Source organism: Megalops cyprinoides, chromosome 4, assembly GCF_013368585.1.
Source record: "Megalops cyprinoides isolate fMegCyp1 chromosome 4, fMegCyp1.pri, whole genome shotgun sequence".
NCBI classification, from domain to species: domain Eukaryota; kingdom Metazoa; phylum Chordata; class Actinopteri; order Elopiformes; family Megalopidae; genus Megalops; species Megalops cyprinoides.
The window spans coordinates 29,202,080-29,228,818 of record NC_050586.1 but is presented as its reverse complement, the minus strand read 5'-3'; the positions used below and the strand labels follow the sequence as shown (position 1 = coordinate 29,228,818).

General features: G+C 40.3%; 3 protein-coding genes and 1 non-coding gene across 9 annotated transcripts; 1 reads left to right on the top strand and 3 right to left on the bottom strand.

Annotated features, from left to right (window-relative positions):
* Positions 1-2,861: 2,861 nt before the first annotated feature.
* LOC118776449 lies at positions 2,862-8,013 on the bottom strand. Its single transcript, XM_036526808.1, has 5 exons — positions 7,962-8,013; positions 5,561-5,926; positions 4,521-4,613; positions 3,323-3,409; positions 2,862-2,899 (listed from the first exon to the last, which is right to left on the bottom strand). Exons 1-5 carry the CDS (start codon positions 8,011-8,013, stop codon positions 2,862-2,864), a joined length of 636 nt encoding a protein of 211 aa, XP_036382701.1.
* On the bottom strand, positions 4,334-4,474 carry LOC118777298. The gene has a single exon (XR_005004944.1). It is a non-coding gene; the product is annotated as a U4 spliceosomal RNA (small nuclear RNA).
* A 6,847-nt stretch (positions 8,014-14,860) lies between the features above and the next one.
* ostf1 (osteoclast stimulating factor 1) lies at positions 14,861-22,078 on the bottom strand. Its single transcript, XM_036527629.1, has 10 exons — positions 21,827-22,078; positions 19,136-19,182; positions 18,385-18,435; positions 17,972-18,035; positions 17,133-17,186; positions 16,513-16,620; positions 16,328-16,377; positions 15,967-16,045; positions 15,689-15,787; positions 14,861-14,950 (listed from the first exon to the last, which is right to left on the bottom strand). The coding sequence occupies exons 1-10, from the start codon at positions 21,858-21,860 to the stop codon at positions 14,892-14,894; spliced, it is 645 nt and encodes a 214-aa protein (XP_036383522.1). The 5' UTR covers positions 21,861-22,078; the 3' UTR covers positions 14,861-14,891.
* Positions 21,064-26,628, top strand: nmrk1 (nicotinamide riboside kinase 1). Of its 6 annotated transcripts, none has more exons than XM_036527623.1 (9): positions 21,064-21,090; positions 22,432-22,561; positions 23,012-23,076; positions 23,673-23,763; positions 24,451-24,499; positions 24,748-24,919; positions 25,152-25,223; positions 25,607-25,713; positions 25,948-26,628. In XM_036527623.1, exons 2-9 carry the CDS (start codon positions 22,511-22,513, stop codon positions 26,040-26,042), a joined length of 702 nt encoding a protein of 233 aa, XP_036383516.1. In that variant the 5' UTR covers positions 21,064-21,090; positions 22,432-22,510; the 3' UTR covers positions 26,043-26,628. The 6 variants fall into 6 exon arrangements, with proteins under 6 accessions (XP_036383516.1, XP_036383517.1, XP_036383515.1 ...); XM_036527624.1 differs by lacking the exon at positions 21,064-21,090 and having other exon boundaries at positions 22,220-22,561; positions 25,948-26,084; positions 26,261-26,628; XM_036527622.1 differs by lacking the exon at positions 21,064-21,090 and having other exon boundaries at positions 22,220-22,561.
* The last annotated feature ends 111 nt before the right edge of the window (positions 26,629-26,739 follow it).

The following is a 26,739-nucleotide window of genomic DNA, read 5'->3' as shown; positions in this document are numbered from 1 at the left end:
CACACACACAAACTCAAAATGCAGGTGCAGTCTGGCACGACGGGCAGACACTCAGCTAAAGGATTAGCTACACTGCTCGGCAACCTAGTGACAGGAAATGGAGAGAAAGAGATGGAGAGGAAGAGACTGAATGACAGCACAAGAGAGAGAGCGAGACAAGGAGGTCAGGCAGCATAAGCGACAGCCGCACCGTCACTCAGTCATTAACAAATCGAATGAATCACTTTTACTGAATTATGAGTATAACCCTTTTCACCCTATTGGGGAGTGCTTTGCGAGAATTCCCACAGGAAACACTGTGCTCACAGTAACATGCCCAGATGACCTCACACGGCTCTGTGGGTTCTGATGGTTACATCACAGGCCAATACCTAGCATGTGGCAGGGCACACAATCAACCAACAGCTCATCTGCAGTTGCTTTTAACACCTTTGCTGTTGTTCCTGTTTATGAGTGTTAGCAAGGGTCAAAGTTCATGCAGCGGAGTATCCGACCGTGTGACCGGTGTTGCAACAATGAAAGCAAATCACGCTAGCGCACTTACAGTGCAGCTTCTTAAGGCACACGGATCAGCAATAGAACAAACTAAATCTGTAACTACACTTTTATGTTGCAGTACAGAATGGTTTAATGTTGGCATGTCCAAGAAATCTCACAGGACATCGTCACCGTGGTATACAACATAAGATTTTATTGGGAAATATCAAAGATGTGTCAGACATTCATTCACAGTGAAGCCACAGAGAAATTCTGTTATAGACGCACAAATTCTGTGCTGAGAGATGCAAATACAGTCATCAAATTTACACATCATGATTTTTCTTCATAAGCCAACAAGTGTAAAATTACAAAACAAGCTGTACATATACAAACAAGAGGTTGTTCATATTTATACATATTTAACAATAAATGAGATTAAAACATTCCAATCATAAAAAAAATATACCCATTACTCACAGACAGACATCAAAAGACGTTTTTCAGGTCAGCACACTTTAAAATCAGATTCACAAGGCATTACAGCTTGGTGTTCATGCTGAGAAAATGAGACCAAAATCCAACTGTATCACATGCCCATGGGACAATTAATTTTATTTCCTTCAAATTTGCTGCATTAATTCCTGGTCACTTTTTTGCAGAGTTAAATTGAAGTAATTAAAAGATTCATATAAATATAGATAATGTTTTTTTTTTTTTGAGAGAGAGAGAGAGAGAGAGAGAGAGATGTATTTTGTGAGATGTATTGAGATTAGTGCCAGTCGAGTCAGAATTGGTAACTTTTTCATTTTGGAGGGAAGGGTGACGAGGGACCAGAGGAGATCAGGGTAAAGTATCTGAGACTGAGCCAGTATGCTTAGTCATGAGTAACACCTACAAGAAAAGCAACACAAGTAAAACATGTAACTCACACAAAATAAAAAAAAAACAAAAGAGAAGCAATGTATCTTAAAATATATGCTATTTATTATTCTTACTATTGATTCATTGGCTTATGCTTTTATCCAGAGTAACTTACAAGGCCATAATATTTTGCATTTCATAAACATTAATAACAGCCTGAGAATGGCAAGCAATACACCAGCAATAAAGTGTGAGAGTAAAAAGTTGCTCAGATATTACACAGATATATTTAACAGCAAAACACATTATTTTTCCAATACATACAGCAAATTTAGATATAAAGATGACATGTTTTTCACATTTTACAGAGGTATATTTCAGTATGAATCACTGTTTCATAACAGGAGTGTGGTGGTGCTTCAGATGGCCCCCCAACAATTTTATGCACTGCTTGGGAAACCTTTTTCTCTGGGGGGCCAAAACGCATCAAGAAAACCTGAAGCAATTGCCCACAGTCTTAACAGTGATCACTGAGTCTATCAAAACCCACAAAGAATCCATCTAATTTGCACAAGCAAGCACATACAGTACATGCACATAGACACACACACAGGAGTCAAATATGTGTCACAAAATTCATATTCATATAAACAAACATGTGTTTATGTATCTGTCAAATCCTATGTATACACAGAGCTAGGAAGCATGTATATGTGGCACTGCACCATAGGATTTCATACTTTTCTCAGACAGATGTGCAAGCATCTAAGATAATGTTGCTGTGTATGCTATATGTACAAGTTTACACACTGGGTATTATATAATATGCTAGGTATGACAGATGCCTCACCTGTGTGGGTGTCACCTCATCCAAATTGGAGCTGTTTCTTCCTGAGGGCAGAGAGACAGACAGACAGACAGACAGACAGTGATTCCTACAGTTAAACTGGCCACAGTGACCAGAGTGATGTGCGCATAATAATGTAATGTAACGTAACATAATGTAATGTCCTAATGACCAGCAGTGTGTCGTAGTGGAAAGGAGCAAGGCTCATAAATGTAAAGTTGCTGGTTCGACATTGGGGCACTGTTGTTGTGTCTTTGTGCAAGGTACTTAACCCACAGTTGCCTCAGTAATCATCCAGCTGTATGAATGGATAAAATTGTAAGTCGCTCTGGATAAGAGCATCTGCTAAGTGACAATAATTTAATGTAACATGGCGTAATACTCAGGGGCTGAGGCAGCTGAGCTCGTGAGGCAGCTCGTGAACCTGAATTTCACCAGCAAAGACAAGGCTTTGGTACACAGGTGGCATACAGAAAAGGTGCAATCTGGTCATCTTCTATTAAATTTGCATTGCATGCTTGTTGGTCATGCAAAAACAACAGCCATCAGATCCAGGATAGTGACTGAGCATAGGTACGCTCCATGTCTTTGTCTGTCACTCGCCAGCTGGAACTGCTATGGAGGGTTACTGTGTGTGACTCTGCGTAAGCGTGTGTCAACGGGAGCACTGAACTCACTTGACAAGGCGGTGGTGGCATTTCTTTGGCAGTCCTGAAAGACAAACAGGGCACCAAAAGATTTAATCTAAAAAAATTCACAGAAATCACCAACATGTCTATAACATCACGTCACTCATCTTTATCAGATTCCAACGTCCTCCTCACAGACACGCTTACAGACACACATCACTCTGCCGAATTCACTGTGAGCACATACGGCCTTCAAAAGCACCCTCAAAGGGCTCCACATCATATCAACCCACATCATTGCCTTTTACCAGGTAGTTGTGCAAGAAAACCAAACTGGTACTTCAGTTCAGGTTTGCAGCACCACACATAAATGTCATAAAAAGGACTTATTTCTTTTCTCATGCAAAAGTCATAAAAGTGTGAAGTAGGCCTGTGATGTTGTTACAGACTGGTTCACAGCGGAACCCATACGCAGCTGGTACTGTGTGGCAGACAGAGTACTCACGGCTGAAATAGTAGAGTGTGGAGATCAGCACTACAGCCAGGCACATGAGCACTCCTACCAAGGGCCACAGCACCAGCCGACCACAACCTGTATGCAAAACACACAAACACACACACACACACACACACACACACACACACACACACACACACACACACACACACACACACACACACACACGTTACATGTATCACATATCCCACACAAGGTATGACGCCTGCTTCACACTACACCTCACACCCTCCACCACAAGACATGACTCGCCTAGTATGTGTGTAAATGATACTTAAAACTCAGCATTTCACTGAAATTAACTGGCAATCTATCTTGCAATAAATATTTAACGTGTAACTAAACCATGAAATAATCTTTTTCCATTCCTGGGGAGAAAGCCAATAAGCAACAGAAAACAACCCTTCAGGAAAGTGTTCTTTGGCCATTGATGGAGCCCAGTAAACTAATCTAAATTGTAAAATGTTTTTGTCTTTAGTCATTACCGTTTGTTTCCTTTCAACATACATTTACATACCCAAAATACACATCTTGTCTATCGTTGTTTATATACATAAATTCTCCATTAGACACTATACGTAAATCCTAAAGCAGCACCCTTTCTTCTGTTACCATGACCTGACGAACTGTCAATTGATGGCACCCCAGTGAAATGGCTACGCAGCACCCAGCAGGATCAGGCGGAGGGATTATTCTCCAACGTCTGCTTGTCTACATATTCATATGTTTTATTAACTTTATGGTTGCAGACTGAAGTTGGGCTTGTGTTGGGCTCATTCACTGAAGCTCTTGGGATGAGGTTTCTTGCTATAAATCAGTGTTGCTCAGAAGGCTAATTCAAAAATGCCTGGTACAGCCAAACAAAAACTTTCCCTTTTCCTTTTACAGAAGCAATTGTGTGTTAAGTACCTTGCCCAAGGATACAACAGCAGTATCGCAGCAGGGAATCAAAAAAGCAACCTTTTGGTTACAAGCCCTGCTCCTTATCACTATACCACACTACTGCCAAAACTGTCAAAAATTGCTAAAGCTGACTGTATTTCAGGTCACCTTGGTGGGGAGCTAGGTGAAGCCTTCAATCAGCAATAACTGTGCCTTGGACAAACCTCATGGGCTACGATACTGCCACTGTACAGGGAGTGTACAGGGCTTTCTTGGGGTTGATGGTGATGGTTGGGATGCGCACCTTGTGGGTCTCTCCGGATTACTCTGTTGCGACAGCGGCAGGGTGGGAGCGTCTTCGGGGGTTTAGGGGGTGGAGGTGGTGTGGGGGCCTTCTCTGGATGAAAGGGAGAGAGGAAGAGACAGAGAGATGAGGGGGGATGTTGGATGGAAAGGATCACATTCTCGGACGCTACGTCACTAAATTAGTTGTCAGTATCGAGGAGTATGGGGAGACAATAACAATATATGAAAGAGGTTTATGTCCAGAGTAAGCATATGTTGAAACCATATATATAGGAAAATTGTAGATACTAGAAAATATAATAATATAATAATATAATAGAAATAATATAATAGAAAATATCTGTCTTTCAAGTCCAAGTCCTTTAGTAATTCAAGAAAATGTTAAAAGCAGTTATGATTTTGACTCCAAAACAAAAAAATCAGCAAAAAATAAATAAATAAATAATATATATATAAAAAATAAATATATGGGTTCTCGATTAGTAGATAATTATCATCAAAATTTGTTAACTAGAAATAAGCTAGCCGCAGCTCACTCCAAATCTGGGCCAAGGAGCCAGTATTGTGCCTTTAACCTTTTCTCCATTTGGCATTCCTGTCCATGCATGTGTGCCATATATGAATGCATTGTATTGGAATGGCCTGTTTAATTCTAGGACTGACCCTTGTATTCAATCAAAACTGGCAAGTCACCCTATGGGAAAGAGATATACAACTGGAAAAAAAGAAAAAAAAACCTCCACAGAGTAATGCGATATCATTGTTTCATTGTTTGATATCGTTGTTTGAGGAGCTTGACTGAATCTCGGAGCTGCGTTATTTTAGCATGGTATTTGAGAGTGCTTTTTTATTTTAGATTAATTAGCATTTCCCTTCAAGATGACTTGCCCATTGTGATTGAATCGAGGGACAAAGTCACGGCACTCATAATTTCATAACTTCATCAGTCCATTATTGACCCACTCATGAAGTCCATTTAATATAGATTGTGTTTAACACATTTATAACACTGGCCCCAGGTTCCTAGGTGAATCTCACCTCCTGGTCTGAGCTTGATCCCAGGGCTGCCAAGCTCATTGCGGTTAGAGTACTGGATCAGGCAAGAGTAGAAGCCCGCGTCGCTCTTCTGGATGCTCGAAATCTTCAGCAAGTAATTGACCCTCACCCCGTCCTTCCGGCTACCTTTGTACTTGGTCTGGTTGATGGCCGGCCCATACGTGACCTTGTCCGCATTGTTGTAGTAGAAGAGGAAGCGGAAGTCGCTGGGTCTGCTGCTGGGTTGCCAGTACCAGAACACGGCCTGGCAGCCCTTTTCTTTGCATTCGCAGAGGAGCAACTCCGTCTCATTCAGGACAGGGTACTGCGTCTGCAGTGCGTTCAGGGACTGCAAGGAATGGGCGATCACTTTGGACAGAGGTGAAGGGAGGAGATGGACAGAGGGAGAGGGAAGAAGAGAGAGGAGGAGAGGGGATGTGGGTTTCAGACAAATGTTAGCCACCTTTCTAACAAAGACATGCTTTTAAACCTCCTGTCCAAGAGAGATTTTACATCTGTTTATAGCTTAATGATAATAATGATAATAATAATAATAATAATAATAAACTTGAAAAAACTGGTTGTCTGTCTTGTGTCTGATGAATTGGACATGGACATTTGACATAAACATGGACATACACAGTCTGTGACTAGAACTAAAACTAAACTGCTATGATGCAGACAACTCAGAAAATTCTAAATGTAAAGGAGTTTATTGATGATTGCTTCATATATTGTGAAATTATTCCATTTTCCTGAAACCTCCTGAAGACAGATACCGTACCAACCCTGACACAGCAGAGACACATTTAGTTTTCAGTTTTGTAATAGCGGAAAAAGTACAAAACTTACGCTACTCAGAGAGAGATAAAATCATAAAACAGAACAGAGATAAAATCATAAAACAAAAAGCAAAATTACACACACGTGTATGGCATACATATATGTGTATACAAATACACATACATTCACACAAACATAAAATCCTCCTATTATTGTCATTTGGGGCAGAGCAGCTTTAACTACTTTGTGATCTGGATATATTGAGTATATTACCTGCAAGAGGCAGGTTGGAGAATATTAAAAAATATTTAATATTAAATTCTGATTCAAAAGAACAACACAAAAATTCCCTGCCCATTCTGACACTGGACCTCATCTTTGAGTGGTCCCTCCATGGCTACTCTCTCTGTCTGCTCACAGACCACAGTTAAGCGAGTCGCTGTTTCGATTAGAAATACATGCTTTTGAAATAGATTTTGAAATAAAAAATACACACCTTTGAATTTGAATTGGCACACACTATAGGTGTAGTTTATCTCTCCATTACTCTTTAGATACTAAAAAAGTCACTCCACTTAGTTAGGTCCAAATGGAACATTAGCGGTCACTGACAGGTCCACACAGTGGCCGTAAGGTCATATGTTCACCCATTTATCTAAGTCATCTAAGGGCTCCTGTGGCATAATTTGGTCAAACCGTTGGATGTTTGTATGAATCCTTGGCCACTCACGACCCTGTTATTGTTGTTGGTGTTTCTGTAAGCACTGCTTCTGTGAAACCATTTTTTCCAGAATTTGTGAATGTATTTCTTTAACCAATATTTGTTCAATTGAGAGTGAGAAGAGCAGTGTAAAATTAATGCCAAAATACAATGACATTTTAAATGAATTTAAAAACAAAATACAGGTGAATCTATTTCTTTATTTAGAAAAAGATTACTTCAGGGTGTTCACTAGAAGCATCCTGTCTTAGGTATTTATATCCAGTGTTGTAGATTACACAATTTGACCAAAGTTCAAAGTCTGCGCAAGAAAAAATGGTCAACTTTCTATTATCATTAAATATTATTAAATAATTTACCACGCATCATCAGCATTTATGTTGTGATCACTGATCAAAAAATGTATTGACAGTTTTCCTACATTCATTTATATGTTACAAAACCATTTAGATTTAGATTTTACACTTCAGAATTATATTTATTGTAAAGGGTGTTGATTAGCTAGTGGACTGAACAAAAATATTTCGAGTTACGGCTTAGCAAATGAGGATGTATTATAAGGGAACTCTGATGTTAACAGCAATAGGCCTATTAGTTTCCGCTTGCTCTCCTACGTTTGTTTCCTCTGTAGAAGGAAGAATACAGCTAAAACTGGCAGTACTGAATAAGCATATTAAACACACACACACACACACACACACACACACATATATATTTATATATAATCCTTACCATTAGGAAATTGTTCTTTGCTGATAACATGAAAGAGCCTGTGACCTGGAGCGTTAGACACAGTAAGATAGAAAGAGAGGGTGAAAGGGTGAGAATGAGAGACGGAAAGAAAGAGTGTGAAATAGAGACAGAGAGAAAAGAGGGCTGGAGGACTGTGGCCAGGCCTACCTGCTGTCCACACGCTCAGTGTCACTGACCACACCTGGGGTTGCCGGGCCATGCTCCTGCTGTCCCCACAGCACTGTCTCTGCTTTTCAGTGTCTCAGCGCTTGCCCGCAGGTCTGTGTGTATGTGTGTGTGTGTGTGTGTGTGTGTGTGTGTGTGTGTCTGTATGTGTGGGGGATGATCAACTTCTTCTGCAGCACTGCCTGTTTGACAGCCCCTGAGTCTCGCCCCACCCCTTTTGTCTCGGCAGCCAATCACTGACTGGCCTCTCTAATCACAGGCTGTGAACACTCTACCGTGCACACACACACACACACACACGCATGCACGCTCACACACACACGGTTTCTGAGTTTAAGATGATGAATGCTGATACTGTTTCAATGAATCAGGAGAAATCACTCAAGTAAAAAATTTTGTCTTTTCAAAATGGAAATCTTTCTCACCTCTCAGAACCTGCCTTTTCAAAGAGGAGAAGAATGGCATGTCTCCATGGTGTCAGATCACTTATGCCAGTCAGAGATAGGTCTGAGGAACGCTTGTCTGTAAGACCTGTTGTGCTGAGGTCCTTTTGAATTTGACAACAAAAATGTTTTAATACATTTTTATTTTTGTCATTAAACCATTACGACCCTGTCAGTGTCAACACTTGCATTTACAGTAATATTTTGGAACCATAAAAATACCTGGACATGAATATCTGGTTCCTTATTTTGATTAATTAGGAAGTGATCATCACACAACTTACTGATGAATTTCAATAAGAATATTATGAAGCAAACACTAACTTGTGGATATATTTTTCAGCGCGCTCGTTTCTGGGGTGTTCGTGATGAGGAGCAGGTGTGCGGGTGAGTGGAGCTCGTTTCCCAGGTGGAGCGGAGCCCAGCCTGCCTGCTCTGTGCACCAGAGACCAGGTGTGCAGCCTGGAGCCCGCAGTTCCACAGCTGCAGCTGAGCCATATACTGCTGAAACACTGTCTACATGCTCCCGATACACTGTCTATATACTGCTGATACACTGTCTACATGCTCCCGATACACTGTCTATATACTGCTGAAACACTGTCTACATGCTCCCGATACACTGTCTATATACTGCTGATACACTGTCTACATGCTCCCGATACACTGTCTATATACTGCTGATACACTGTCTACATGCTCCCGATACACTGTCTATATTACTGCTGAAACACTGTCTACATGCTCCTGATACACTGTCTATATACTGCTGAAATACTGTCTACATGCTCCCGATACACTGTCAATATACTGCTGAAACACTGTCTACATGCTCCTGATACACTGTCTATATACTGCTGATACACTGTCTACATGCTCTCGATACACTGTCTATATACTGCTGAAACACTGTCTACATGCTCCTGATACACTGTCTATATACTGCTGATACACTGTCTACATGCTCCTGATACACTGTCTACACACTACTGAAACAAAATATACTGAAACACTACCAAAACACATGTCTAAAATCTCTCCACTACATAATGTGCAATACCAATGTACTGCGAAGATTTTTCACACGGCCACTACTGTATACATCATTGAAACATTCTATACACTGCTGAAACTTTTCCCATGGCCAAATACTGTCTGCAATCTGCCGAAGCACTCCACAACATGGCAAAAACACAGCCACTGGCTTCTTGGCAATGTACATTTAAATATGTAACACATACGGTTTAAATTTTGCACATATAAAATATTTAGTGTTAGACCCAAAATTTAACACAATCATCATTCATAACATTACCGGAGAAGATAAATTCCACTGTGCGAACTTACAGCAGAACAATTAATACCATGTGCATAAATTAACTTTAACTACAATCTTCACGAAAATTTCCTTTTAAACCATCACTGTGTCAGGATCACAGACAGTCTTATGATATTCAAATAAATTTCAAGATTCAAAATAAATATTAAAGTTTACACATGCCATACGCTAAGGAAAATGGAAAAAAGAGAACATAATCCGTAAACAAATAACAAAGCAAACTGATGAAAAATTATATTGGTTACTGGGTTGAACAGTATAATTTTTGAGCTGTTTCAAAACAATAAAAATAAACTACTCTACAGCCACTCAATTTTCAGGAAGAAAAAAGTCTTTCTTTTCATGTTTTGTAGACAAGGTTCACATTTAACTACTGTTCTGGTTGGCGTTCATGCCTTTTCAAAGATGGGAAGTCCTTAAAGGAGATGTTTCATTTTTGGAAACAATATTATTACTAATAAACACACATTTTGGGTTATTCGCAAACATTTATTGTCAGGAATGCCACAGTTCTTCAAGACGTTAAGATCTGGTTTATTAATATTACAGAGAGTGCATGTATACAGTACACTAGCAGACTTGGCATCATGAATACATAGTGCTACACATACATATACATATACAATAATGACCTAATAATAATAATGAGAACGCTAATTTAAAAAAATACAAAAGGCCCCAAAACTGAGACAAAAATGGTGACTATTCAGACGTGTAATATATTTAGCTTTAAAATACCTGTACTGACACCTGCGAAGTACACTGAATAAATCTTATGTTATGTCATCTACTGTACATGATTAGCTTTCTAAATGCTGAAAAAGAGAGGGATCGGTGAGGGCACATGGTCACAGATGATGGTGTTCAGCTTTCTCAGGGCACTCTGCAGTTTAAGCAGCTACGACGCCTGCGCTGGGGGTTGCGGGGAACGGGGAAACAGGCAGTGGGCACACCACAGCACTCGGGGGTCGAGGGTTTGAACAAGACGACAGGAAAAAAAGCCACACAATTCTTTGAAAACAGGAGATCCAGGGGGCTTCAAATGCCATCTTCTTCATTTCTGTATGTTACAAAAACCATTCCCTGTGTGTAAAGATGAAATGCAGTGAGTGTGTGTGTGTGCACGTGTGTGCATGTGTCTTTGCGTGTGTTTAAATGAACTGTAACAACTTCTGAATGCGCTTGCCGTGTTGATTAATTGTTGAACATCTGTGATTAAGATGTAAAATTTTACCTGTTTGAAACTGAGTATTCAGTGTAGAGTCCATGTGTTTTGAAGCAATATGTTGCGTAAGATCATTTTTCCATAGGATTTTATATACTATCAGGCTTGTGTATCTCCTGCCAGATGGGATAATGGTACCTTGACAGACGCATGTACAGTACAGTAATATCAGCCTGTCTTCAACAAACAAAAATAGATGGAGAAGGAGGGACATCATCTTTTAACTGATTTGCTCAGCTTATTGTTTGAAACAAGGACAGACAATTCCAGACAAACAATCGAGACATGTAACACAATGTCAAATAGTTGCACTAAACTGAATCCTTGCCAATACATTACAGCACAGTAAATGATGAGGCTTGGTTTGTGATGCTTATTATGAAAAGAATTTGCTGTCCTTCATGGAAGACTCTGAGACTAAATTTTTCTACTTCGTTACAAAGAAGCATGAAATTCCAATTTTACCATCTGATTTCACCATCGGTATGATCAATAAAGTATTGCAAAAAAGGGTATGGCACAGGTTACTTGTTCCAGGAAATACTAATGTGGAGCAATCTTTGATCACAAGGGGAGAGGGCTTTATTGCGTTTTTTATATTAGCACAGATTGTTAGCAACAAGCAATGCATTTTAACCACTACGTAGCATGTTGAGTGCCATGTTAGGTATTGAAGCCATCTTACTCTGTTCTTCTTATTTATTGGGCCCCCACAGTGTTAATAACACTCTGAACTAATTCACAGTGCAGTAAAACCCTCTCACCGTGCAATCAATGAAAACACCATATGCATCTTTTTCTATCAGCCAGATTGATTACACATTGTGACAAGTTCCTTGTGTTACTTGTATGTAGCTAGCTGTCCTTCATTTGGTGCAGTAAAGCTAGAGGATATGCGTAGCCCATCCCTCTGTATTTCTCTAAAACCAGAGGATGGGAGCATTAAATGTGTGGTACCCCTATTCACACAGGTGAAGCATTTTCCACTCTGTAAAAAGAGCAAAAAAAAAAAAAAAAACAGGGTTGAAAAAATGGGTGAGATTGCTGTCAATCCTCATGGCCTGTAAAAATGGTCAGAGCCTTGTCACAGAGTCCTGTGAAAGCAACAGTACTTCTGCTGAACACTGATTTGGAGTTAGTGAAAACACCGAACAGCATCAGGTCTGCCACTGCTTCTTGCAATGCACGAGCAAGGTGCACTGACATGAGGTGAACACACAAAGTAATAACCCCCCCACAACCTCAACACCTGTTCATCCCTGACACTCTACTCTGTCAGCTGTGACACCCCCCCCCCTCCCCCCTCACCACACCGGCTGCAAAGGCTGGGGGGAGTTGTTAAGGCTGCATCATTATGACCTCGTTACAACAATCTTTAGAGACCTGCCTTTCAGGACCTCCCCACCAACAGAAGACCTTTGAATCCCTGAACTACAAAATTTAAATAATTATCATATAATACAGATGATAAATAGCGTAATAACAATACATTTTTTTAATTCTAGAAAGACAGGTTAAGTGACCCCCCCAAAAAACAAATAAATCTGGAAAAAATAATACAGGCTTTTAAACTTACATTTCAACCCTCCTCCTTTTTACTGATGCATCTGTGAGTATTTCTAAGGGCTTTGGGTGGATTTGAATATTAAAAACAATATTTCATAGCCAAAGTGAATGATTGAGTACAGTAAGACTGACTGTCCCAAGTACTCATACAAGTAGTGTGGCCAACTTGTGTTTCCCTAATTTGTCATTTTTCATTCTTAATATAATTGCTTTATGCTCTGACACTAAGTAATCACTTTCAATCAACACAACTCTGACCTCTCAGCCATGTCACTGAAGGAGTATAAACAACAAATAACATATACATTTTACAAAAAACTCAATGGTCTGTCTTTGGGAATGAGAGAAAAACTGTTTACTGGATTTTCACATGTACATTTTGTGTCCTTTGTGTTTGTAATCATCTGTGCAAATAATTAACAAGTGCATTCATCACCTGCTTTGGAAGAAAATGAAAGAACAGAAAGGAAGAGAAAGAAAGGAAATGATCATGAGCCACATGAAGAGAGGAAGGAGTATGACAGCCTTTCGCATTGGCCCACCTGTTCCTCTCTTGCTTCCACCCAACACCTCCCTCCCTTTCTTTCTCTTTCTCTCTCTGTCCGCTTAAACGACACTGCGGTCCCCTCTCACCAGAAGCCATTAGAATGCACAATGTGCACAGGAAGATGAACTGGGAAATCGTGTTTTAATCCATGTGCATGTTAAAGCATTTTATTTAATTAGTTTTAATTTAAATTTAATTATTTATTATTACTGTGCGTGAGTTTTACAATCTTATCTGTATATATGAGGAGAGGAGACCTCAAAATTGCTCACTGGCACCACCTCATGGCAGTATGCAGGAAATAATACCATGACACATTGGATAGAGATGTCATTGCTGCCCGCTCAAAGTCAGAAGTCGAGGTGGAAAGGAAATAACAGAGTATATGTCTAAGAAAAAGTTAACTGAAGATGATGTCTGTCACAGCCATCTGTGTAAACTGGTGGGGGTCTGTAATCTCTGCCTATCTAAGAGCAATCTAACCACAATGAGCAAAACATACATTTGAGAATGCAATTTCCTGTCGACATCAGCCAAATGATTAATAGTTGATGCAGCATGAACACGAGCAGGCACAGTGGGTTTCTAGGCTGGAGTTGCACCTCAAGTGTTAACAGCACCATCATGATTAGGACTACATTGGAACTAACTGCACAGATTAACAGAAGCTTTGATCACCCAAATTTTAGAATATATATTTTCATCATTATCCTCATTTTCAACATTAGGGAAGTCTCTTGAGGTTAGGAATCTCTAAGAAAAGTCAGCAGGGAAAGTACATTACATGTCACTGCTGTACATCAATGTGCACATAAGCCAATCACAATTCAGCTGAGAGACATCACTACAGACAGCACAGATATTACTGCTCTTTCATGTTATATCTACATTCCAACTTATAAATGAAAGTGTTTTTTTTTTTTCAGGCCTCAAAGCATTTCTATCTTAGTGAAATGCCTGTGAACATCAAACAGACCAATATACAATAACACACTAACTTCCTGAGAGTGATACTAAGAACATGAATGATGATATATCTTACAAGAAATCCTAAATAAGTCAATACAGTCACTGTGATAATATATTCATCATACTTCCCAACAGCACCAGTGTGAAACTATTGCTTTGATGTGAAGGAATCAACAGCGCATTCATCAGCCAAAGTATGATCATACTGGACTAAAATAACTGAAGAGCAGAACTACAATATCTGAGGTGTAAATTCATTTATTGCATAGTTTTAAAAGGGACAGATAAGCAGAGTTGTAATATTGGAAGAATAAAAACCAAAACTTTTGGAATACGAGGATACAGGATAACAGCTGTATCACACGAAAACATGCAGAAATGCAGAAATAATTTTAATGCTGTTGCATTTAGTCCTTAAATATTTTTACTGTTGGTCCCCTGCTTTTCTATTAAATGTTTTAGTACAGAGATAAGACACTTTTGTGAAGCACAAAATATTTTGAAACTAAGAGCAGCTGTTACATGATATATACAGAGGAAGAGAATGGAATGAAAAGGGATTTCAAATTAAAATACATTCAGGAGAGGAACATGCACACTTTAACTCGTTCAATACCCCTTTCTTCACCTGAACCAAAATACCCAAACACACAAGGTTTATAAGTTCCAAAATTTGCAAGGGACAATTTATTTATATATTAATATTTCTACAACAAACTAGAGGATAGCTTTCACTCTTCCTTGAACCAAATATTTCTTGGATTGTAAGCAGCCATAATGCCCCCCCCCCCCCCCAGTGGATAAGCACAGACACAATGTGGTTTCAGTCAGAATCTTCATCATCCAGGTACTCCTCTGCATTACTGAGTGTTCGAGCAGCAGCTGTTTTAAATAAGAGAAAAGGGCTGTGTTAATGAGGTCATCACTGAAGCCTTGATCAATTCCGCTATCAGGAGGCTGTTCGGTCAAAGTGCAAAAAAAGCTTGGCCTTATCTGTTCATCAACAAATCCTAATGAGTGAACCACACCCTTAGTTTTATGCTTGAATTCTTCAGGGGTGCCAGAATGGTCAAGTGTCTCAGCCAATCAGTCGATCTTGTGTCTCTCGCCATGTAGTGGCACAACGAAGGCACTGTTGTGAGCTGGGTAGGGGGGCACAAGCTTGGAGCAGCTCATACAGAGAGGGAGTCAACTGATGAGAGATACATCCTTCAAAGGGCTGCATAATCACAGCCAAAAAGGGCAGATCACTGCCACTTTTACACTCCTGTGAGGGGCATGGCCGATCTACCAAATTAATCCATCCATTTTGGTGGACTTACTTATTGCAGGGGGACACTAAAAGATTGAGTCTCCCCAAATCAAAAAACATGTATGAGATGAGAGGGGAATCTCACAATTAGATCTCACAATGAGATACCCTTAGTCTTGAGTGTGAACCTCAACTCAAACAGCCAAGCAGGGAAAATTAGGATCGTTTCCCCCTAAATGTGTCCCCTTGGTGTATCTATCATTTTTCCCCATGTTCATCAATACGGTCACAATGCCCATGCCCCAGTGCCAAGCCCCACAGGACCATGTTAAATAAAAGTGTCAACATCAGCCTCTGGTGGGACTTACTGGTTCCTTGTTTCCTCTTCAGCAAGGAGGCACACTGTGCGTTGGTGGCCATATCCAGAGCCAGCTTCTTCTCATTGTTCAGGATGTCTGTCCTGGCATCTGCCACAGGAAGGCGACAGTGAGACAGCATATCACAGAGCATCAGCATCTACTGCATGCAAACATTATTTTACCTGAGCAGCATGTTACGTAACAGGCTTATATGTATCCCATTCAGTGTGTGCATGTGTGTTGTGTGAGTCACTTTGCACATCAGTATGCCAGTAAGAGGAACTTACTCTTGTTGAGTAACATCTCCACAATGTCAGAGTATCCCTTCCAGGCGGCAGCATGCAGCGCTGTGTCTCCCAGTTTATTCTGCAGGGAAGAGAGGACATGCATCTAACACTGCACACTGCTGACTGCCACCAAAGACTGCACTCTCACAACCCACAACTGTGAAACTGTAGTCCAGCCACAAGAGGGCATGCACATTAACAGAGACTACAGCACTCACATTAACAAAGACGACAGCACTCCTCAACCCTGCATAGACTCCCAGCCGCACAGACTCGTGCATTGTTCAGACTCTACACACACTCACTTCCTCCCACCCCGCATAGACACTCCTGTTCCTGGGGGGGTGCATACAGTACCCACCTGTTGATTCAGCTCAATATTTCCATGTCCCAGCAAGAGCTCCACAACATCTGTTTCAAAGGACAGCAAAGGGAAAAGCAATGAGACGGACACATAACAACTCAGCAGAGAACACAAACTGCCCAGTCCCGTTCAGAGAGAGAAACCATCTCTGTCCTACACAGCACAAAGTGCCAGTGTTTTACCTTTGTGTCCTCCATGACATGCCCAGTAGAGGGCAGTGTTTCCAGCCTTATCCAGCCCGTTGATTCCCACCTTATTTTCCAGGCATTCCCTCAGCCAGCTGAGATTCCCTGTAGTTCAGAAACACAGGAGTTTATGTGTGATGTGAAGCCAGGTCATCTGCTTTCACTAAACATCTTCAAGCCTTCAATGCTGGGGACAATGAGGTCTCTCTTTGAGCAGAGCAATGGTCTCTGAAGAACTTTTCAGTTCTTCACCTGAGTGTTATAACTTCATTTTACACAACTACAGCATAAAATGTATTATATTTATGGAACAGCCACCATGTATTAGGAAGTTAATGAACAAAATTAAGTCATCAGCTCTTAAGCTTGACATACATATAACCTGAACAATTCCTTTAGAGTTCCACATCAAATAAGGCCTCTTATGGGTTACAGGTTAAAAATGAAATACTACTTCTTCAAATCTATGAGTCTTCACTGGGAGACCAATTCAATGAGGATCTGTCCTTCTACAGATAATAATATAATGATAAAATAATGGCCTTATTAAAAATAAACAAGAAAATGTGGATGATGTGTCAGACACTTGACTGTAGTCTGTGGTTTGGGTTTCCTACCTCGCTTAGCGGCTTCGTGCATGGGATTGTCTATCGACTCGGCCTGCTCAGCAACTGCAAATTCCAAATTACAGATATTGTGTTAAAGACTGGCCCTCTCCCCAGTCATATGTTTCTGCAGGAATCTACTGACAAAAAAACTAAATGATTACCGTTTCAAACAGCATGCCACTGAGTGGATCACCAACTGGGCTGAGAGCAGCACATTCCACAAAGGCTTGAGTTTAATAATATAGTTGGTCGGGTAGTGCAGATGGACAATGACAACGGAATTACAGTACCCCATCAGCACTATCACATCAACAATGTTAAGAAAAAAACTTTTTAAGAAGTCAGACTCCCGATTGGCTTACAATATCGCCAACATTATGCAATAATATTCATAGCTCGTAGGGGCCTCGTGGTGATGTTTGAGAAAACTGAGCTCACTACGTGTGCAATTAAGTGCTGATGGACAATGACACCGGGCAATGGTGAAGTGGTACTCTACCACTGATGTTACACTCACATCTGCAATGTGAAGAAAAAAAGATCTTACTCAGCTACCAAGTCTCCATATATTTATAATACTGGCTCATGAGCCACATTATACAGTTATTTTCCACAGTTGTCATATCTCCATGGCAACATTGGAAAAACTGAGGTCACTACTTGTCCCTGCACATCGACATAGGATGTGTACGGTGGTGTTGAAGAGAACGACAGAGACTGTGGTTCCAACTGAAAATGAAGTTCACTTTGCTTTAAATTGTCCATGCCATGATTTACGTTTATCTGTCACCGAAAATACATCACATGGGTAAAAAAAATTCAGCAAAATAAACATGTTAGGCACTCACCATAATTACTGGGGATCAGCCCCGTTCGGCCTCGGCAGGTCCCCTTCCACCAGTTACTGTCGCTCTGAGGCAGGAACACAGCAGGTTACAACTAAAACCATTTCTGTCTAAATGTCTAAACTTGCTGAAAAATCTAATAAAATGTTTTGCAATTATTCATTCTTTTTGTTAATTAAGAATTCATTACTGAGCATTCAAATACTGATTGATTCAAATACTGATTCATGTGACTGATTCATTCACGGTATAGCTTCTGACTAATTGAATATTCTCACTCTCAAATCACAATGGATCAATTAGATTCCTCGAAAAATAAAAACTCATCCACTGGATCCATATTGTAGAGCAACAGGAAAATATTAACTGGATCTTATCAATACTGGAATAATGACGGCATGATGCTGTAAACTCACCGTGTCTGAAATGTACAGAATGTCTCCTTCTTCAAAGTACAGCTCATCAGGCTAAAACATGAATCAGGTGTTAAGAATTAGGGTTCATATCACCAGGAGTAACATAAGACACCATGGAATTAATATCAACATGAATAACATTAGGATTCAATATTTGTTTCACAGTGTCTCACTGACCACTTCAAAGCTAAAACACACTGATCGCTTTCCTTTCATGGAAGAACACAGCCATAACTCTATACAAATTACTGTAATACACATTGTTCTGTTTTTTTTTCATGTGAAGCAGAACTAAAATTAACAGATTCTCCACGATCATTGCTTCCTCCTGGATGCTTTTTTCAGCAGTGTAGGAGGGACGGGGGGTGGGGGGGTGGGGGGTTAAAACAGTTGTATAACAGGTCAAAACTTACCTTCTGTGCATGATTTACAACATCTCTAAAAACTGCACCCCGCGGCCCATGAAATACCCGAACATTTATTTTCACGATCACCAGTCTTACAATGATCACCTGGCCCGATGTATTCTCTGGCAGCAGTTATGAACCGAATATTGATTTTTAAGCCACTGGACGGAAAATAATGTTTCGTTGCTTTGGTGGGAGTGATTCTTGGCCTGAAAGGTCATAAGTCCTGACTCACAGCGTAGGACACACAGACCTCTTTGAGGCCAAGATGGGAAACGGAAACCACAAGCAGTAGGAAAATAAATAAATGCCACAGAAGTACAACAGTGGACAGAGCAACTTACAGTTCTCGGGTCAAAGGTGAAGAGAGCTCTGAACACCTTCACTTGCCCTAAAAGAGAAGGAATATTAACTTGTACACTGTTCATTTTAAATAACAGATACAACTTTTTACTATCTCTTCCTACAGTGTGACCTTATTTCTTCTTCATGAATTGCTACTTTGCCAGTACTTTTCTAAATACATAAATCCTGTTAATACAGGCCTTCAGCACAGAATGCAGGGTGCAAGGGAATGTGAACTTCAGCAAGAATTTCTCTTCCAAATCTATTGCTTATAATGTTTGTTTTACTGACCAACTCAGGCTTTTCTATTGTAAGTTCTGTGTAAAAGTGGGCCAAACACTGATTTCTTATAAGGCCTGTCTACTGTATGTCTAAGGACTATTTTCATCAGTTTCAAATGATGAAAACTTTACAAATTGACACTATCATCTTTGAGGAGAGAATATGGAAAGTCAATACAAAACTGTCTTTCTTTTTCATACATCAAAAATGCACACCATATGAGAGTTGTAAAACATAAGCCCACAGCATAAATTTAGCAGTCTAGGCCTAGTCTTGGCCACCAATACTACACTTAGGTTATCAACTGATGCATCTGACTTGAAGCATCGCTAGTTTTTAGTCAGTGACTACACCTTGTATTATTCTGCATTTTATTACAAATGCCTTGTTGCACATGATCAGATGGAAATATGTGTTGCAGGGATTAAGGAAAGCCGTTATACATTTTCAATTCCTCATTTCAGCACAAGAGGACTCTACAAATCAGCAAAATGCACACCACAAGATGCTCATTTGAAGCCATTTATAGATCAGACCTGATACATTTGTCAGCAGCTTCACATCACAAGACCCAATCCACACATTACGGTGTCAAGGCCTAATCCACAGCTGGCGCTGGCCACCTTTTCAAAGCGACTGCTGTTGTGAGAGGCCTAAACACTTGACAAAACTACACTACACTATTGTACATTAAACATGCTGTACACAGCTCAGCGCCAGCACATCAGAGTGCTGAATTAAAGTTCTAGAACATTCTGTGAAGAACAGGCAAACATTCTCACGCTGGTATTTTATAAAGCCTCTTCTGTCTCTGTTGCTCTTGTCAGTTGGCCTTTAGCAGTCCGGTGAACGCAGACCGGTTGCCCATGCAATCTGGGTTAGATTGGAAAAACACTTTTTTTCCCCATGCATCACCCCTCAGCAGTGGTCTGCCCCCAACAGACAGTGTGAAACGCAATCCAATCCATCTGGAAGGAAGAAGTGGTTTCTCTGTGTACAGGCATGAGATTTGGAGAGGAATGTTACAGGCGTGCTTCCCCAGTGATAGAATGGCTGTGAGGCTTTGAGCACATTTTGACAAGCTCAGGCTTGCATAGGCCTACTGCGTGGATGGAGCTGTACAATTCCAACCTTGTCTTAAACACAGATGGCGAAGAAATTAAAGAGGATAGACGATCAAATCCTGCAATGCAATAGGCCGATATATTCTCTGGCAGGTTAGAACTGTCGAGGTTGCTCAAGAAGTGCAGTGTGCAGCAATCTGAACATTGTGATGAAACAGGACAGCAAAGCCCCAGGCCATTAACACAAAGGGTTTGGGAGTGTTGTTTTTTTTCCCCAGACGGTGCTGGATCATTAGACTAATCAATATCAATTCACTTCATCTCTGGGTAGTAGAACTGAAATCAAATACTCTTAAAAGGTGGAACTGCTTCTAGAGTTAGACGGGTGTGTGCGCGCTTTAATTGGACAAAGGCAGAGCGTGCAGGCAGCCTTGTTGTTCATTGATTTGTTCTTCCTGTCTAAAAACCTTGATTGTTCTAAGCGGAATACTTACGTCCATCCTCCCTCCCCCTCCCAGTCTGTGTTCGAACAGAAACTCAACCAATTTACCTTCGCACCGGCGCCACAGTATTGGGAGAACAGCAATGTTCAATAGCTGGTCGGTGAGGTAAGCAACTTTTAATGGACTACCTTTCAATGACGCAAACGCTACGGAAAAGCATACACGATGTCAGCGGGCGTTTCCCTTCAACTGGTCGCACGGTGTTTGCATGTAAGCAAATGCTGGTGTGGACATCACCGGAGCGCAGATGAGCGCAGTTACAAGGAAAAGACAGGCAACCAACTAAGTTAACAGCATGTTGGATCCTTAAACAGTCAGCTCCGACACAAGACTTTTAATCAGATGGACGAGGTTGGCTAGCTTGCTGGAATACAACTCGCTTCGTTAGCTGGGTGAATAGTTTAACTAGGTGGAGAGGGACAGCTGTACCCCACCCATACTAACTGGATTGTGTCTGCACCTCTAGAACATCGCCTTACTCTCTTCCACCACGGGAAAATGGGGAACTGTGTAAAATGCTACCGATGAAAATAGACACCACTTGGCCACCTAGGTTGCTCTCGTTTGCTACATTAACAACGTAGGCAACACGATTTACTGGTCTACATAACTAGACTAGCAAACTTGCGAACTTGTTGCACGGCCAAGAACACTCTTAAAATCCTACCGCAAACTGCCGAGACTAACTCGCAAGGTAGCTAATTTAGCCTGGCAAATGTTCAGCCACCACGCTAGTAATCAAGATAGCCAGCTAGCTACCTAGCCAGTGTTCTCGAAAGGAAGTTTCAAAAAAGTGGTTAGCTTGGTTAGTTAGCATACTAGGTGGATAAGTTTCTCTTACCTGGTTTGGCAGGTTTAGGAGGCGGCTTTGACATCTCCGTTTTTCTCAGTAACTCTAAATAAACACAAAACAACTGTTTCGGAATGCGCTGAATTAAAAGAGAAATACTTTCCACTAAGTGCAGCGATCAATGAGGAAGTGCAAAAGTAGAACTGCAGCGCGATGCGGAAAAGTTGCACGACGCATGTCTGTCCCTCAAACACTGTAAGCGCTGTGAGAAACCGCCCCCCCTGAGATCCCCGGAAAAAATGTACACAATGACCGCACACACACGTAAACAACGTAGCTAGCAGGCCGTCCGATTTGAGCCAAAATGGAGCTTCTTTCATAAGCACACATCGACCCGAGTATCACAATGCTAGCTCTAGACCAGCTATGGCGTTTGGTAATTTGATGAGATTCAAAATGTTTTACGTGCTGGCATATATGGGAAAGCATGACCGCTTGACATTAACTGTTGACAGGTCATGCCTTAAGTGATGTTTACCTATGTAGATAGCAAAGGTCAGTTAGCTACACATTAGCTGTTTGCATCGTTGATATGGAGAAGTCATTTGGAGGCTAGGCATCAGCCACTTAGCTATCCTTTCAAACTTGTTTTTGAGGTCATCCAAAGTAGATTTACGAGTGACGTTTGACTGAAAATACCCAATCACGAGGCCGTGTGATTGTATCCAGCGCTGAATGATCAATCGCTCAAGCAAAACCACAGTCCCGGTACTTCAGCAGTTTCGTGTGAGTATGGTATGGGCATAGCTGAAAGCTATACTGAAGTTTATTTGGTTGGAAGTGGCTGGGTTTGTGTTCATCACTACGATCTGCTGTCCGGGTGTGAAAAAAACATTCAAAGGTAGTTGATTGGGTGTTAGTTACTTTGTGCAGGTTAATATCAAGACATAGTTAACGTTACAATATCAGTTAGCTTGCACCACTATTGGTTAGATAATCTGTTTAAATGGTGTGATGCGAACATTTTAGTCAATTAACTTGTTACTGAAATTTCTGTTGACAGTTTTTAAGTGGATGTTTCTGTAATCAACCTCTCCACTTAGTTTTGAGTATGCAGGAACATATGAAAACTTTTAAGGCTCAATTTTCCTCAATATCCGTTCATTGGGTTTCAGCTTGACGTGATTCGGAGACTAACGCGAAATATCTGCGCCTTTGCTTTACCGTAAGGTACAGTACACCGCACATCTGACTCCACTTCTGTCGAAAGCCATGAAGAAGTTAGTCATTGGAATTGGAGGGTAAGAAAAAATGATGATAATGGTTATTTTAGTTATTGTGTTCGTAAGAGAGGGAACGATTACAAATATCTATTTTTAGAATGTCTGATAATATAATAAGGTTTGTGCGCATAGCCTACATACAATAAAATTTGCGGTCGTAGTTTCAGAGAATTTAGCAAGTGGTGTATACGTTGCTGAATGAATGAGTACTGGCAAGAAAAGTTAAATACACTGGTACTTGGTAGGTTGTGACAACTGTGTGTGTCTGTGTGTGTGGTGGGTGGGGGGGGGGGGGGGTTAATTATAGTTTACTGTGTAGTAAATCGACATACTTCATGTTTATTTATTTATTTATCCAGTTTTCATGTAATCTGTATTTTCAGATCTACACCCCTTCCATACTGCCCATTGTCAGTTATACCTTGTTTATGTTATGTTCGCATGGCCTCGGTCAGACTCGTTTTAACATAAATCTGTCGTGTTTATATATTTTTCAATTCAGTTGCTTCTCATTTATGGAAATATGTATGTATGTATGTATGCATTTTTTTAAATCTTTCAGACGGTGGGATGTTTGCTTGGTCAATGTTTAATCTGACTCTGGTTCTCCTCAGGATTACCAATGGTGGAAAAACTACTCTGGCTAGGAGCATTCAGGAACACATTCCTAACAGCTGTATCATCGCACAAGATGTTTTCTTCAAGGTTTTTGCCCTTTTAAAATAACTTTTTTTTATGTGTCCCTCAGTGGGGGTGTTCCACTAAACTACTTGAATACCACTGACTGAGGCAGGCCAGAATAAAAAGTTCTAATAAAATTTAAAGAAAAAAATTGAATTGAATGAAAGGGAGTGGATTATAGCCAGCTGTTATACACTATGCAACATCCCTTTTAAAAACTTAAGGTCAGCCTCAATGTTTCCCACAGTCGTATTGTTAAGGCAGTACGCCTCAAAATGCCATTTCAGAAAGCACCACAGTGACTCCCACTGGTCAGAACTGTGTGTGATACCCATGTCTGTGAGGAGTGGGCTTCCTGGTTTTTTTTTTTAAGCCTAATTGGATGGTCAAGAGACAAAACAACACTCAATAGACTGCTAAGATGAGTCCAGTTTTTGATCACCATGACCTGAATATGCAATTCATCATATTATAAATATGGCACTATTAACTGTCTGCTTCCCCAATCCATGTCTTTTGCATTGAAAGACTTCATTTGTTGTGATGTAGTGGTGATGTGGTGTAGTGGCCAGGGACAAGTGTCAACAGTACCAAGTGCTGTTGGAAGATGTAGCAGCTCCAGTGAACATCTGGCTGCATAAATGGGTAACATTGCATATAATGTGTAAAGTTGTAAGCATTTCACGTATGATTTATTTGGTTTGTGTGCAGGAGGACTACATGGTAGCTGTTGACAGCAATGGATTCAAGCAGTACGACGGTAGGGGCCAGAGCTCTGCACATTACTATGTCATTACATTATGACATTATTACTACGCCATTACTTTATTAAAAAAATTCTTACCCTACACAGAGTATATGAGAAAATTTGCTTTTGAAACCTAAGATTGGATGTTTTGCTTGCATTTTATTTCTTGCATTTGAGTAATAAGTCTGTTTTGGATGCTGTATGTGCAGCTTTTTAATTACTAAAAAAAATTGTTTGGATGACTTTTTTGACGACTTTAGTGCTTGAAGCGCTCCATATGGATCGAATGATGAGCGACATCAGAGCATGGCAGAAAGACCCTGAGTCCTTTCTCATCTCTCGAGGATTGAAAACTACATTTCCCAGAATTCCCAGAACACCAGATGAGGTTTATGTCCTTATAATTGAGGGCTTTCTGATCTTCAACCACAGGTAGTAGTGTTAACCCAGTGTTTTATGATAGAAAATGATTTGACTTTTATTCAGCGGTATTTATTCTCTGTTACAGCATTTATTTTCTTACTCCTTTACTAACTTTGGAATGTCAACATTTTGCAAAATTCAGTGGTCATTGTTATTGCTGTTGTAAATATAATCTAAACACTTACAGATTTAGGTTCTTGTACAAAAGATTGAAATATATATCACTTTGTATCATTTACAGGCCCTTGAATGAAATAATGGATAAACGATATTTCTTAAACATTCCATACGAGCTGTGCAAAAAGAGGAGGTGGTAAGGACAAATAATTTATTTTCTGCTTAGATGTGATGCATTTTCTTTATTTGGGTTATGAATGTAAAGTAGTTTTGTAAAAGATATCAAGATGTGAACTGCATTCAGAAGATCTGTTTTCCTGTGTTATTTCATCATTAGTGACACAAGTTTGTTTTTGTTCCAGGGAGTGTTTTTGTGCAAGCCTAATGAGTTTTTGTAAAAGGAAAAAGGACTGTTAGACTTGCATCATAGTTATCTATGCATTGCTCATGTTGATTTTATTGGTGCCTTCGATATCTGTCTGCCGGGTTCCCTTCCTGTCTGTCTGATTGGTCCCTTTCATGTATGTCTGATTGGGTACTTCTCTGTCTGTCTCATTGGTGCCTTCCCTGTCTTGGCAGCTCGAGGGTGTATGTGCCTCCTGATCCCCCAGGGTACTTTGACGGACATGTGTGGCCCATGTACCTGAAGAACAGAAAGGAAATGGAGGAAATGGTTTCTGACCTGGGTGTGTTCACAATCTTAAATACTGACATTTCCCACTCTCAAACTTTTCTGAAGTCAAACAGACATGGTCGACAGAGGAGGGAATCGTGCTCAGCGTGGCTTGCTCCAATTGCACAAATTACACAAATTACAAATTGGGAGGGGTGGGTGGCCGGGGAGGTTAACTGTAAGAATGTCTTTTTTCACTGAAGTGGTGTTGTGTTACCTCTCACAGTGTTGCTTTGTTTCTTTTCAGTGGACCTGGATGGAACAAAGAGCAGAGAGGAGCTGTTTGCCGCAGTGTATGAAGACGTTAAATTAGAAATTCAGCGGATTTTAGGCAAGGCCTGATCCCAGACCACAGGCTGGAAAGAAGAGTCAACAGATCCCGTGGTATTTATTTTTGCCAGTCCTCATGGTATGCAGAATTGTGAGCCAAGTTGATAGTTACACACGTAGTTGTACATAAATGTGGTAAAGATAAAAGGCAGCAATGGAATTAAATTAAAACTTGCATTTATTGTGTATTTTTACATGTATAGTTGTTTTGTATTTTTATCCCCAAATAGAGACTAAGGAATTCATGCACCAAATCCTACTGGAAGACCATTGTTAAAAATATGAACACAGCTGCACAGTGTATATTCAGATGTGGACACACCTATTTAAATAAGAAAGTATGAGTATGTCCTCATGTGATGATCTCGTTGAAGACCATATCTTTTGCTTACCATACTTTGAGTTGTGAGAACCTGAGGTGTTGGATGATGTTACTGGTATACATCTTGCAAATGAACTAAGATGTAGCTGCATTTTCACATTCTAGGGTCATGAAACATTTTTTTAATATTATAAGCTCATATGAGACAGCTTCAGAACATCAATAATATGTGTATGTATCTGGCATTCACTTTGAGAATATTGTACAGAAAGTCAAACTCAGACCATTTAAAATAAAATGCAACTTCTGCTCTTAACATTGTTGGGAGTCCCTCTTTTACTGGTGTTTGCTTAGCGCTAGTTGGGTCTTGAGCCAGCCACACACATC

What these genes read in the sequence shown, in the direction of transcription:
- LOC118776449 (XM_036526808.1), bottom strand. Translation starts at nt 8,013, where the DNA reads ATGGCCCGGCAACCCCAGGTGTGGTCAGTGACACTGAGCGTGTGGACA. An exon ending in ACTGAGCGTGTGGACAGCAG is followed by an intron (nt 5,927 to 7,961) that starts GTAGGCCTGGCC and finishes CTCTGTCCAAAG; the next exon opens with TGATCGCCCATTCCTTGCAG. An exon ending in AATCCGGAGAGACCCACAAG is followed by an intron (nt 3,410 to 4,520) that starts GTGCGCATCCCA and finishes TTTTGCATACAG; the next exon opens with GTTGTGGTCGGCTGGTGCTG.
- ostf1 (XM_036527629.1), bottom strand. Translation starts at nt 21,860, where the DNA reads ATGTCAAAGCCGCCTCCTAAACCTGCCAAACCAG. An exon ending in TCCTAAACCTGCCAAACCAG is followed by an intron (nt 19,183 to 21,826) that starts GTAAGAGAAACT and finishes CTTCTCTTTTAG; the next exon opens with GGCAAGTGAAGGTGTTCAGA. An exon ending in TCACCTTTGACCCGAGAACT is followed by an intron (nt 18,436 to 19,135) that starts GTAAGTTGCTCT and finishes TTCATGTTTTAG; the next exon opens with CCTGATGAGCTGTACTTTGA.
- nmrk1 (XM_036527623.1), top strand. Translation starts at nt 22,511, where the DNA reads ATGATCAATCGCTCAAGCAAAACCACAGTCCCGGTACTTCAGCAGTTT. An exon ending in CGGTACTTCAGCAGTTTCGT is followed by an intron (nt 22,562 to 23,011) that starts GTGAGTATGGTA and finishes CGTAAGGTACAG; the next exon opens with TACACCGCACATCTGACTCC. An exon ending in TTAGTCATTGGAATTGGAGG is followed by an intron (nt 23,077 to 23,672) that starts GTAAGAAAAAAT and finishes GGTTCTCCTCAG; the next exon opens with GATTACCAATGGTGGAAAAA.